This window comes from Apis florea, unplaced genomic scaffold (genome assembly GCF_048593485.1).
Source record: "Apis florea isolate Af1SG1 unplaced genomic scaffold, ASM4859348v1 contig_2272_pilon, whole genome shotgun sequence".
NCBI lineage: Eukaryota > Metazoa > Arthropoda > Insecta > Hymenoptera > Apidae > Apis > Apis florea.
Window position 1 is genome coordinate 6,179,299 of NW_028256549.1, and position 13,026 is coordinate 6,192,324.

A 13,026-nucleotide genomic window follows, 5' to 3' on the forward strand; every position below is an offset into this window, starting at 1 on the left:
GAGTGTCGAAACATAATAAGAAAATTAAACAATAAAGATAAAAATAATATGAGAATTGATTATTAGCGCTATCTTTTAAATGTAAAATCTTTTTAAAAGCACTCGAAAAATAATATTGATTAATTCTTATACTATTTTATTCTATCTTTAAAAAGATATTTTTACTATTCATATCCTTTTCTTATTAATTAGTCCTTTTATCTAAATTTATTTCATTACACTCTTTTTTTTTGTCTAAATTTACATTTGATATATGATTATAGACAAGATACAGGATGTTAATTGAATAGTTTCATTCATTTCTCTTTGAAAACTATAATATGTATTAATCTTTAATATCAAAAATATATATATTACAGTATTGATTTTACAATTTCTAGGACGATCTTGTAGAATATATTAAATCTCAAAATATAATGCAAGTATTTTAATGCAAGATATAGCAGAAAAAGAATTTTTAAAAATTATCTTATCAAAAAATGAATATTGAATATTGATTTATGTATAAAATTGGTCCCTGACACTATGAATATACATGTATATATTATTCTCATTATATTTAACAATTTAATTTTTTAATTTCTATTCACATTCAAAACATTAAGTTTAAAATATTAAAAAAATTATACTTTTATTTTTAAAAATATATTTTATAATATATTAATTTTTCATACGATTAATTTATGAATTAATATCGTATTGTAATCGATTCGAAATCTGAAAAAAAGATTTATTTTTAATTTTTGCTTAATAAAAACAGATTTTTGTAAATAAAAATAAATAAATAAATAAATAAAACATTATTTCAGAAATACTGTTTCAATTTATATAAAATATACTCATGTATATTTATAAGATATTCTGTAATAAAATATTTATTCAATTTTTTAATTGTAATTTTATTGAAGTTTATTTCCAATTCCAATAAGTAATATTGTAATCTTATTTTGAGCCGAATTGCTCAAAATAAAGAACATTGAGAATTATATTTAAGGTGAAAGGAAAATACTTTTTAGTACTTCTGAATGCATGAAATAAAAAAATACATTGAAATGCATAAGAAAATATCAAATATCCTCTCTGTATCTTGTCTGTGATTTGTACTGTGACTTTTTATTATAGATTGTGTAATCACAGATCTTTGTTATTCATTATTTAATGGTAAGTAACATAATATAAAATAATTGCAATAAAGGAAAATTTTAAATTAAAATACTTAAATGAATTTGTCAAAAAATATTTTAATATAAATTCATAGCATATCGATAGAAAACAACGAATCTATAAAAAAACTCTTAGACAAGTTTTTCGAAAACAGTCTCTCTTAATTATATAAATACGTAAAATCCGTGTGTAATGTATAGTAATAAGTATAACATTGTTAAGATGTTATAAGTGCATATTTAAGTTCCAGTTTTTTTTAAAAAATGTTCGATATTTTTATATCGAATTATTATCATTATGTTCTAAATTGACAGTGTATCGTTATATCGTCTCTTTCGTGCATTGAGTCAATTTAGAATACATCATAATTTGATCATAATGTTCCGATGTCGATTTTATTTTTGTAAAACGCATATTCATTTTTTTTTTTTTAAGGCGTATCGCTCCTGTATATTTTCTACAAGCATAATTTATTCGTCAGATCAGAGAACTTTGTTTCTCAAACGACCTAAACCTTGTATTTCCGTTTCTAATACATCTCCACGCTAAAAAGAACAATAAAATAGTTGTAAATTTAAATATAATAAAAATTTAAATATAAATTTAAATATAAAATCGATAATACGAAATGAATGTTCAATTATTTTACCTGTAAATATTCAGGTGGTTTACGAGTGAATCCCACACCAGATGGCGTGCCCGTTAGAATCACGTCTCCCGGTAATAGTGTCATAAATCTGAAACGTATAATTGCATAATCACTGCAATAGATTTCTTGAACAGGAATTAATCAATAGAACAATGGAGTTAAGCAATTTTGATTGATAAATTAAGTTTATCTGCATAATGGAAAAGTATAAAAGCTTTGAATAATACATACTGTGAAATATAAGCGACGATTTCATGAGGCTTAAATATTAGTTCGCTGGTATTACCATCTTGTTTAATATTACCATTTACCCATGTTTTTACGGTAAGATTGTTGATATCAGAAATAGCTTCCTTAGTAACAACAGCTGGTCCCAATGGACAGAATGTATCCATGGCTTTGCCCAATAGAAATTGACCGCCATTTCTCTTCGATTTTTGCCAATCTCGAGCTGTAATGTCTTGCGCTATTGTATAACCAAAAATATAATCCTCTCCTTCATTGTTATTCAATGCTTTACACTTTTTCCCGATTACTATCGCGAGTTCTGCTTCCCAATCAACTTTCTATCAAAATAATCATAAAAATAGTAATTGATAAATTTTCGAATACTCTATCATATTTAATTTTAAATAGTAATATTGAATTAATTATACAAATAAGAATCGATATATCTTTGCTTTGATGTACTTTGTTTTTTTAATCATTTACTAATTACGTAATTACGTATTACCAATCATGTTATTAATCAATTTTCCTATTTGAAACTTATGCAAATAATTTTCCCCGTTAATATTTTCTATTTTTAATTTTAATTTATATTTCAGATTAATAAATTATAAACAAATATATTTATTTTCCCAAGTAAATCGTTAAGGTAGAACTATCTTAGAAATATAAAATTTGAATCTCTGTTTCAGTTAAATCAATTGATACACTGATCTTTTCTTTTTTCTTGTGTATTATTCTATAATTAGTTGAAAAGTCTATTTAAGTCTCATTATGTAATTGTCTCATTTAAATATAAAGTCTTTGCAATATGGAATTTTAGTAATCAACATTTCCTCGCTATTATTTTTATACTTACATCTGAAATTGGTGGAAGCATAATATTATCACGCGGTCCAATGATATTACTTGGGAATTTACTAAAAATCACAGGGCTTTCCGGTGGTGATACACCTTGTTCTTTACAATGACCAATATAGTTCAAACCAACGCAAGCCAACTTATCCATATGTGTAACTGGCGCCAGAAAATTCACCTCCACTTCCGGTATTACGCTACGTCCTTCTGCCACTATTCTATAATTATTTAACTAATGTAAAAATATAAAAACATTTATTTTTTTCTGATAGCAGAATTGGGCTATATTTAAATCGAATAATTCCTTTTTTTTTTTTTTTCATTATTTAAACACTAAATTATTGATTCATGTTTTCTCTTATTTTGAAAAAATAAAATTTGTTAAACATTTCTGATATTAATTATATTTTCTGAAAATAATTGGCAAAGAATATTATTTAATCAATTAATCAATATTATTTAATCAATTCTCAAATAGGATTAAGAAAAAAAAAATTGTTATTCATTATCTAAACAATATTTTGTCCAACTCTGCCTGTGTATAACTAATTTTCAAACACCTGCAAAAACAATGATTAGGAAAAAAGTAAAAAATTTCGGATAACAATAACAAGTTAGTTTAAACTACTACTATTAACCTGCATAATACGAATATAAAAATTATTTATTCACATAATTACCGTTTAAAAGATTGGAAATTTTACAAGGAAAAAGATATAAATATTAGTTAGCGACTTGAACTCAAAGACCAACTGATAATTCTTCAATTTTTGTTGGCATTTTATCAACATATAGAGTTATTTTTATAATAATACTTTTAAATAATATTTGTATTGTATAAATGTAACATTTGAATAATAGTGTAGTTACATAACTGAATATTAAGTAAACTAAGTATACCGATTATATATAATCAATTGCATGACTGTTTATTTTGTGTACTTGCAATATTAAAAATGACTTAAATGAATAAAAAAAGAATAATATGAGAGATGTGAAATAAAAAATTAAATATGGAAAATAATGAAAATATATAAAATATTATAATTTGAATTATTTAATTAATCAAAGATTAATGGAAAGATCTTTATATATCAAATATTTTCATTTAGAGATATCATATGAAGAATTTTCTGGCAACTCAGAATTTGCAAGCTCGCCAACTTGAGTACAAACAGAACAACAATAGCTTGAATTAGTAGCAACAATGATATTTGACTTAATCATCAATGTTGATAATTTCGAGATTAAAATAAATTACGAAATTCACGATAATAAAATAAATTATGAAAATACTGAATTAGTTATAAGGGATTTTTTATTATTCAGGATTTTCAATGGAAAAACATCATGCAAGTGATGTGTTTGAGAAACACATATATAAGTGTATTTAATCAAATGATTCCTTTTTTCTATTTTAATGAAGTTATGTTGAAACTATAAATATAATTTAATTTTTTTCTTTATCGTTATATTAATTATAATTAATTTAACTGTTTAATCAGTCAAAATTCATTTTCTTTTTTTAAAAAATCGCGTAAGTATGTTTATCGTGGTAACTGAGTGAAGGACCTGAAGAAAAAAAAATACAGAACATGAAATATTATAATATGACAAAATATAAATAATATTTATGCATTGATATTATTAGAAATCTAATATTTTTTAAATAAACATCATCATTACATTGCATAATAATGAATCATTTAGATATAATAAGAATGAAAACATATTGATTCAAATTTACAAAAAATGATTATACTATTTCATGTATAAAATATATATTATAATTCACATAACTGTTCTGCAATGATTGTTCAATTATTCATACTTAAACGATTTAAATAAAAAATTTTCTATATTTTGATGTAATTACAATTTTTGCAAAGTTATTCTAAATTAGAATTTTAAACTATTCCACACATATTACATTTTTGCATTCCACCCCTAAATTTCACATCATCTAATATTCAAAGTGTACTGCACCAATGTTTGCTTAAACGATAATCGTTTGTAAATAAGAAGAGTAATCGATAGCAGGAATCGGTCCTTTTGAGCTGGCCAATTAGCAATCGTGAAAGAACGAGCTTTCTAAACGTCTATCGTCCGGTTTGTGAGTTTTCTCTCTGAAATAAGACACGTCTAATAGAGTAAATGATAATGTAAGACGAGAATTTAATGCTAATGCCGCGAAAGATTACAAGATTATAGATCGACTTAAAACAGTCACGAGATATTTATGAAAAATATTAGTATAACACTGATTTTATATAATACTGATAAGTATACATTATAGATCGAGTATATCAGAAGAAAATTCGGAATATATCGTTTAGCATATATTTAATTATATATAGTTTAATAACATATTAAGAATAAGATTACGAAGAAAATAAAGAATAAATAAATATCGTATGTGTGTTACGTGTAAGTACGAACAATGGAGAATTGTTCAATATAGTATTTGTACATAGAGAAAAGGACAGACACAATAAATTAATGCTATCTTATAGAAGCTTAATTTAAAGAAATTTAAAGGGTATACATAAAATCTCGTTCACACTAAATTCTTTCGATAGCACGAACCTCTCTATTACAGTCAACACGTTCACCTCGTCTTCCCTGGGAACAAAATAGTGGGTTATGAAATCGAATAGGTTATTAAAATTACTATTGGTTTATTATTTTATTAAACTTTTTCTGAAAAGTTAAAAATGATAAAGATATATGAGAATTGCGCGTACATTACATTACAATTACATGTATCAATTTCTTTTTTCAAAATACTCAACTAAATTACTGTTAAAAATATAGTACGTGAAACTTCAAATTATTATATAATCATCAAGCATGTATTTGCAAATTTGTGATATTTTTATCTTAACTGTTTTGAATCTGAATCTGAATAATGAAATATATTTTATCTATTCAATAAATTATAATAATTTTTAGAATTTGTATAGTTTCAAATTTTTTTTAAATATAATTCCAACTCAATATAATTATTAAATATATATATTATATACATAAAGAAATAAAAAAAATGAAAACCGAATATAGAAAAATTAATATTCATTCTAAATATTCGAATCGTGATTAATCGTTAAATTATTTTTAACTCATTATCATGTTTTAAAACAAAATATTTTTCATTTTTATGACAGTAATATTTATATCACTTTTTTATATTAATTAATAATATTTTGGCATGATAAGTCCAATAATAAGTTTTTACATCATTTCAATCTCGAATTACGCTTACCTTTTGGCCTTTTTCAACAAATCGTCGCCACCTTCGAGAAATTTTTTCAGTGTGTTTGGAATTCTCGAGTCTACCGCCGAAACTGCGATTATATCACCACCATGAACAAGTTGTACCCCTAAATGTTGAGGACCACCATTTTTACCAGTGAATTGCACAAACCTATTGAAAATAAAGCATATATAATAAATTTTATGATAAAATTATCTGTTATTTAAATAACATAAAGATCAAAAAATGAATATTTTTTAAAAATAAGAATTATACAATAATGTATGCGAGGATTGTAATAAAAAATCGCATATTATTGTTTTATTTAATATTTATTATTATTTTTTCAAAATTTAATATATATTTTATGTATATAATAATATTTAAAATGATATAAAAAAATTTTGTTAATGAAAAAAAAAAAAAAAAAAGTTCGTTTTAAATCAAAAATCTGGAAAACAAAATGATGAAGAAAATATAATCCGAAAATTATTTTGTGATATAAAAAACAGAATTTATATAATCCATTATATGAATTTTTATAATTAAGTGAAAAATATTATACAATAAATATAATAAATTTTTAAGAATAAATAATAATCTAAATGATAAATTTAATGTGAAATATTTAATTTATTAAATTTATAAACTTATAAGTAAATATAAATAGCAATGAATTATAAATAATAAATAAATATCTGATAAGCCAAATTAATATATTTTTAATATATATTTAATATTGCTTAAATACAATTTTTCTACTTCATTATTACTTTATTATTAAAAAATAACGGAAAAATTACTTTTTCAAAAATAAAATAAAACAAATAATAAATTAACTAAATAATAAATGAACTAAACAATAAATTATAAATATATTAAAATAATAAATAAAAATTATGAATTAAATTTAGCTTATTAATTTTTTAAACTCATTTTAAAAATATATTCTTGTTGGATTTCGAACGAGAAATTTTAATACAAAATTAATCAAAAAATTAAAATACACAACATTATATACATATTTAAGATAATGATAACATTGGCAGAAAATCATTACAAGAAGATTAATCAGAAATTGAAATTAATAAACGTAGAGTTTTTAAAAAAATTGATTAAAATATTAATCAAATTAAAAATATCTGAATTATAAATCATAGGAAATAGCATTTAAAGATTTATATTATAAAATCTATTATTAGAATATCAATTATCTTCATCGCTTGATTAATGATGTAAATACAATTCAAATATATTTCTCTTATAAAATAGTTGTACATATGAAAATAAAAAATAAATGAATAAATAAATAGATAAAAATAATGAAAAATATTTTTAATTTATAATTATATTTTATATATATATATATATATATATATATATATATAATTATAACAATACGGTTATTCATAATTAACATAATTATTCACAAAGCGATATTCTTGGCAAAGCTGAATAACTGAATTTAAAAGAAAGAATTCTTTTAAATTCATTCTTATGTACATATATTATAGCCAAATAAAATGACATATTTCAAAACTTCGGTATTATACCAAATGTACATATTGTACATGCAGTACGAAAAGAAAATGATCAATACTATTTGATGACTTGATAAGATATGTTTATAAAGTTCTTCCTAAATTTAAATATTAGTTTATCATTATAATAATAATTCAATATATCTCCGAAAATTTTCATAGATAAAGAAAATTAGATAGACAAAATAATATATTTTAAAAAATAACAATAAATTTTTTTCACATTTCTATTTCAATTTAGTGTAGTTGGAAATATTTTAATATATGGAATATTTTTACTTGACATTTTAAATATAAATTAAAAAAGAATGATAAACATGTAAAATGATAAAAAATACAATTAAGATAACAACTATTTGTATAAAATAAAAAATATGATCGCACTAAAATAGGTAATATTAAATATTATTTTAAAAAATTTATTGGGATATTTAAAATAATTCTTTATATACATTTATAATTAATAATATTCATATTTAATACTTGTATGTAGGATTGTATATTTCAAGCTATCAGTATCAAACAACTAAATCCTATGTTTACAAGTGATAAACAAGTTCAAAAAAAAACAAAGATAAATTTATATTATACAATTGTTTGGTATAAGAGATTATAAAAAAATTTTAATCAATAAACAAAAATTAATTTTTGTTTAAAATATATGTATTCTGAAATTATTAAATAAGATACAAAACAATAAATTTTAGCAAATTATTCGCAAATGCGTATATGAATTTATTAGCGATTCTGCTGCCACCTGTATTTCATTTAACAAGAATTTATAAGATTTATACCGACCAATAGAGAAATAAAGAAAATCATTTATAGAAAATTATATGAAAATATTCAGAAAAATATTCAGAAAGTATACAAGTAAAATTATATTAAATTATGTTATTCATAATTATTATATCGTAATCAAATTAAAACATTTAAAGAATATTATATCTTATTAGTATCAGATTCGAATCATTATGATTAATTTTCATTATAATTAATTATATATTACATTTACAATTATTTACGTTTATTTATATGATAAATATTAAATATATTAGAATAGTTATATAATAATTAATTACAAAAATTCTTAAAATATATAAATATTTCAAATAATTCTTAAAAAATGCAAGGTATAATAATATATATATATATATATATATACTAATAAATCTAATTTCATAGTACTTGCTGTTCTTCTGAAGGTAATTGTAAAATATTTAAATTTAATAAAATATTTAGTAAAATATTTATCTTTTTGTTATATATGACTTTTTATGATTATTACATTTTTTTTAAAAACGACACCATATTTACGTTAAACAAACCCTTTCTTAACTGATATATTTGTACGCGGCTATGTTCAGCTCGAATAGTATATCGTAAGTGTGTATATTCAGATGGTTAGTGTCGATGATATAATTATATTTAATCGAATGAATTCAGATATTCGAATCGAATTAATTATTATGTTTCTTTATATATTAATTTATACAATTAACCTGTATTGATTTAACAATAGATATTAAGATGTTCATTAGGCATGAAAATCTGAAAATACTTTCATAAATTCAATAAATTTTTTTCTGCATATTACTTTTTTTTTTTTTTTACTACTTTGATTCTTTCAGACAGTGTTCAACCATTCAACTTATGCAATCATATTGTATTTCTATTTTTTATATTTAATATATTTGATTTTATGAAATATGCCATTGAAACAAAGCAAATTATGTCTGTTTTACTTTACGAAATTATGAAAGCACAGAAAACAGATGCATAGATAAAATCTAAAACAGGCCAATCAAAAATGCCGCGCGAAATTCGACTATTTTAGATTATTTAAAATGTAATATTTAATCATTTTAATAAATTTTCATTAAAATTTCATTAAAATTTTGGATTAGATTTGATTTACCTCATGTTGGCCGCTTTACTGGTAGAGAAATTCCTGCCGGGTATACTAGCAGCGAAATGCGTGTTGCTTTTCTCGGCACACGAGTTTCTGAAGGTGAAGCAAGCTCTGCTAAGTAATCGTAATTTACCACGGTAAGGCATTTTTTTCGTTGATAAAACGGTTTGATAGGAACGCACGTTGTGAATGGTTCCTACAAGAGAAAAAAAATGAGGATATTATCAACGAACGAAAAAGATAAAGTACTCGTCACGAAAGACGAACTACAACTAGTATAGTACAGTAATACAACTGAACACATTGCGCCACTCTGTTATTGAGTTGTAGTAGGGGAAACCACGTGATACGATAAAAAATGATTCAACTTCGAAAGCAACCGGTGATCGATTTAATAGCGATTTTTATTTACTAAAAATCTACAAACGATAAATCATTAATATTTTAATCCTAAATATAATATTTATAATTTGATATAAATTGTGATATTATTGTAAATGAAATAATTTTGAATATTTTGAATATTATACTTATTTAAAAAAAATAAAATAAAATATAATATATTCATAGATAGAATTTTTTTAGTGATATAATTTTTCAAGGAAATGGGAGTATAAATATTTTATTTTTAAATAGAAATTTGTCAACAAAATTTCTACAAAGTTGTATGTTATTTAATATTCTTTTGGTTGTTTTCTTGTGAAAGGAAACTCTTCACGTGTATGATATGGAGTATAAGGGTCATCTACATAATAGTGTGGTCTTTTCCAATAATGATTTACCATTTTATCCAATAAAGTTGACTGTTTTGCATTACAAAAAACATGCTGTTTTAATTTATATCGCCGTTTAGCATTTTTTTTCCATAATTTTTTATGACGACCAGCAATAGTTCTGATCCATATACCCCTATAAATAAATATCATATATTAATAAATATTATAAAATACATTACTAAAGTCTTATTAAAGTCTTACCAATTTAATCTGTAGAATCTTTTAAGCACAGTTTTCACAGTTTTTCTTTTACCTTTTTTCCTAGAATATTTTATAAGTGTTCTGACAGAAGTTGTTGTAGGTACTAGTGTTGAAGGTACAACGTTATTAACATGTATGTGACTGTGAACATTAATTATATTAATTATCAAGATTAAATAATATTAATTTATTTTTATATATATATATATAATTTATTTTAAATATACATACCCAAGAATTGGCTTTTGTTTCATATAAGAAACATTATTCCAATTATAAATTGTAGAAGAAAATGCTCCAAAGAATCTTTGTTGAATACATTGTGTAATAGGTAATTGTTTAGGAACAAGAGAATTTGTTAAATTGATATTGGTATGCAAAGCTGAAATATAAATACAAAAATAATATTAATTATATTATAAATAATTAAAATTCCATGAAAAAATTGATTTAAACTATAAGATATTAATTGCTCTATTAAGTTAAAGTTCAATATATAGATTTAATAAGCGCGCTCTTGTTTACAATTCCATAATGTTCCTTCTGTCAGAAAATCAAAATGGCTATTCAATTTAAGTGAACATAACCTAGAACATATGAAGTTGCAATGATTATTATACAATGACTTATTGAATTTAAACGAATAACAGTTTAAAATGAAGCTACTAAATTATCATTTAATATAAAATTAAGAGTGTTAGTGAATTCCTAAAAAAGTTTCTATTACATACCTCGAATAGCGATACTAACAATACGCAACATTCTTCTTTTCCTCTAGTTCCGTCGGTAACCAGCTGTTTTGTGCCGTCGTTCCCTTTTTCCTTTGGCTGCCTGACCGGCCACCCGAAAGATGTTCCGAATTGGATTAAAATTTCCGTGCAACGGTCTAAATAGGGTACGTAAAGTAAGTAAAAAGTAAGCGATTGTACCCATATTGATTTGGTGATTTTGCGTTACGTGAATTTGATAAAAAATATGAAGAAATTATAGAAAAAACTATCGTTCACTATGTGCTGATAGACATTACTGTCGCGTCGTCTCCTGTATTGATATTAAATATTTCGTTATTGTTTGCTGCTATTCTGACGAGATATAACTCGTGATCTGCGTGAAAAATCGTAGTCATGTCATGATGACAATGTTTTTGCAAGTTGTCAGTGAATATTCCTGCAAACAAGACCAAGGTTGCCCGCCTCGTGTGACAAGATGGCTTAAATTTAGGAGCTTACATAATTCCAGACGATTTCATCGCCACCGTTGATCTTTCAGGTCAAAAAGAATGGATCCTCCAGACTGTATTTGACAACTAGGTATTATGAGACACGTGCACGAATTAAATACGACCAGGAATGTAGGTGAGTGAACGAATTTTCCAATTGTTTGGTAAGACATTTTTACGAGTGTCACACTTGTCGTTTGAATTGTTTTTTAAAAAAAGAGGATTTAATTGTTGTTTTTATCTTGATCATAAATAATATTTTATTAAAAAAAAGTTCATTAAGAAAAAGTTTTATATATAAAATTTTTTTAAATTTTTTATTTAGATTTAATTTAGGTTATGTTTGATACAACCTATTTTATTCAATGATTTTGCAAGTTTTATCATATTTAAATGTTTGATATGAATTTTCTTTTTTGTAAAAATTTATTCCAGATTTATTATATAATTATTATATAGTAATTATATAATTATTATATAGTTTGATGATTATATTGGAAATAAAAATGAATATATACATGTAAATTATATAATTAAATAAGATATTATGAATATTAAATCAATTAATGAAAATAAAAACTTAAGAATTAATTTTATGATCATAATTGTGCGTTTTAGATTTTCCAAGGATGTCAAACTTATATCTCGAATACCGATACATAAGTATTCAACTGAAACACCAAAAAGGTATTGAAAGTTTAAATGTGAGACATTTTTATATTATGCATATTATATAACAAAATTATATGTATGTTATTATAATTGAACTCATTAAATTTTAATTTTTTCTTTCTAAAAAATTGAATGTATAAATATGTTTTATAATAAATAAAATAAAAATCATAGAATAAAAGGCAAATCTGTAAATAATTATAATTTTTCTAAATCAACTTAATAAATCTTCTCATATATATATGTATATATATATTTGTAAAATATTTTTATATCAAAATGTTTATCAAATACATTTAATATAAATTACAATATTTATTAAAGGGAGAAAACCAGAGGAACCACAAAAACACTATTAACTTTGACTGCTGTGGCAATAGGAGCATCAGGTGTATTGCTTTATGCAAAACATGATCCAAAATTTCGTGCAAATCTTGAAGGTTGGATACCTGGCACAGACAAGACTATTCAGATCATCTTTCAGGAGGAATCATCCTACTTTGAATTCATACGTACATTCTTTGAAACATTAAAGCAAACGTAAATTTGATTA

General features: G+C 22.9%; 3 protein-coding genes across 17 annotated transcripts in view; 1 reads left to right on the plus strand and 2 right to left on the minus strand.

Moving 5' to 3' along the window:
• Positions 1 to 1,221: 1,221 nt before the first annotated feature.
• On the minus strand, positions 1,222 to 9,920 carry LOC100870396 (oxaloacetate tautomerase FAHD2A, mitochondrial). Of its 2 annotated transcripts, XM_003695924.3 has the most exons (7): positions 9,612 to 9,920; positions 6,162 to 6,323; positions 5,486 to 5,521; positions 2,901 to 3,117; positions 2,045 to 2,379; positions 1,814 to 1,901; positions 1,222 to 1,709 (listed from the first exon to the last, which is right to left on the minus strand). In XM_003695924.3, exons 1-7 carry the CDS (start codon positions 9,749 to 9,751, stop codon positions 1,647 to 1,649), a joined length of 1,041 nt encoding a protein of 346 aa, XP_003695972.1. In that variant the 5' UTR covers positions 9,752 to 9,920; the 3' UTR covers positions 1,222 to 1,646. The 2 variants fall into 2 exon arrangements, with proteins under 2 accessions (XP_003695972.1, XP_003695971.1); XM_003695923.3 differs by lacking the exon at positions 5,486 to 5,521 and having other exon boundaries at positions 9,612 to 9,907.
• A 291-nt stretch (positions 9,921 to 10,211) lies between these two features.
• Positions 10,212 to 11,448, minus strand: mRpL35 (mitochondrial ribosomal protein L35). Its single transcript, XM_012489852.3, has 4 exons — positions 11,314 to 11,448; positions 10,814 to 10,964; positions 10,583 to 10,723; positions 10,212 to 10,514 (listed from the first exon to the last, which is right to left on the minus strand). The coding sequence occupies exons 1-4, from the start codon at positions 11,342 to 11,344 to the stop codon at positions 10,280 to 10,282; spliced, it is 558 nt and encodes a 185-aa protein (XP_012345306.2). The 5' UTR covers positions 11,345 to 11,448; the 3' UTR covers positions 10,212 to 10,279.
• Mitofilin (inner membrane mitochondrial protein mitofilin) overlaps positions 11,361 to 13,026 on the plus strand; it is a 52,983-nt gene continuing 51,317 nt past the window's right edge. For 8 of the 14 annotated variants that reach the window (XM_086917879.1, XM_086917872.1, XM_086917881.1 and 5 more), the window contains exons 1-4: positions 11,361 to 11,486; positions 11,852 to 11,937; positions 12,420 to 12,488; positions 12,798 to 13,013. In XM_086917879.1, the coding sequence (XP_086774005.1) occupies positions 11,433 to 11,486; positions 11,852 to 11,937; positions 12,420 to 12,488; positions 12,798 to 13,013 (425 nt within the window). In that variant the 5' untranslated portion in view covers positions 11,361 to 11,432. The remainder of the gene's footprint in view (positions 11,487 to 11,851; positions 11,938 to 12,419; positions 12,489 to 12,797; positions 13,014 to 13,026) is intronic. The other 6 variants (XM_086917880.1, XM_086917873.1, XM_086917875.1 and 3 more) reach the window with 1 other exon arrangement.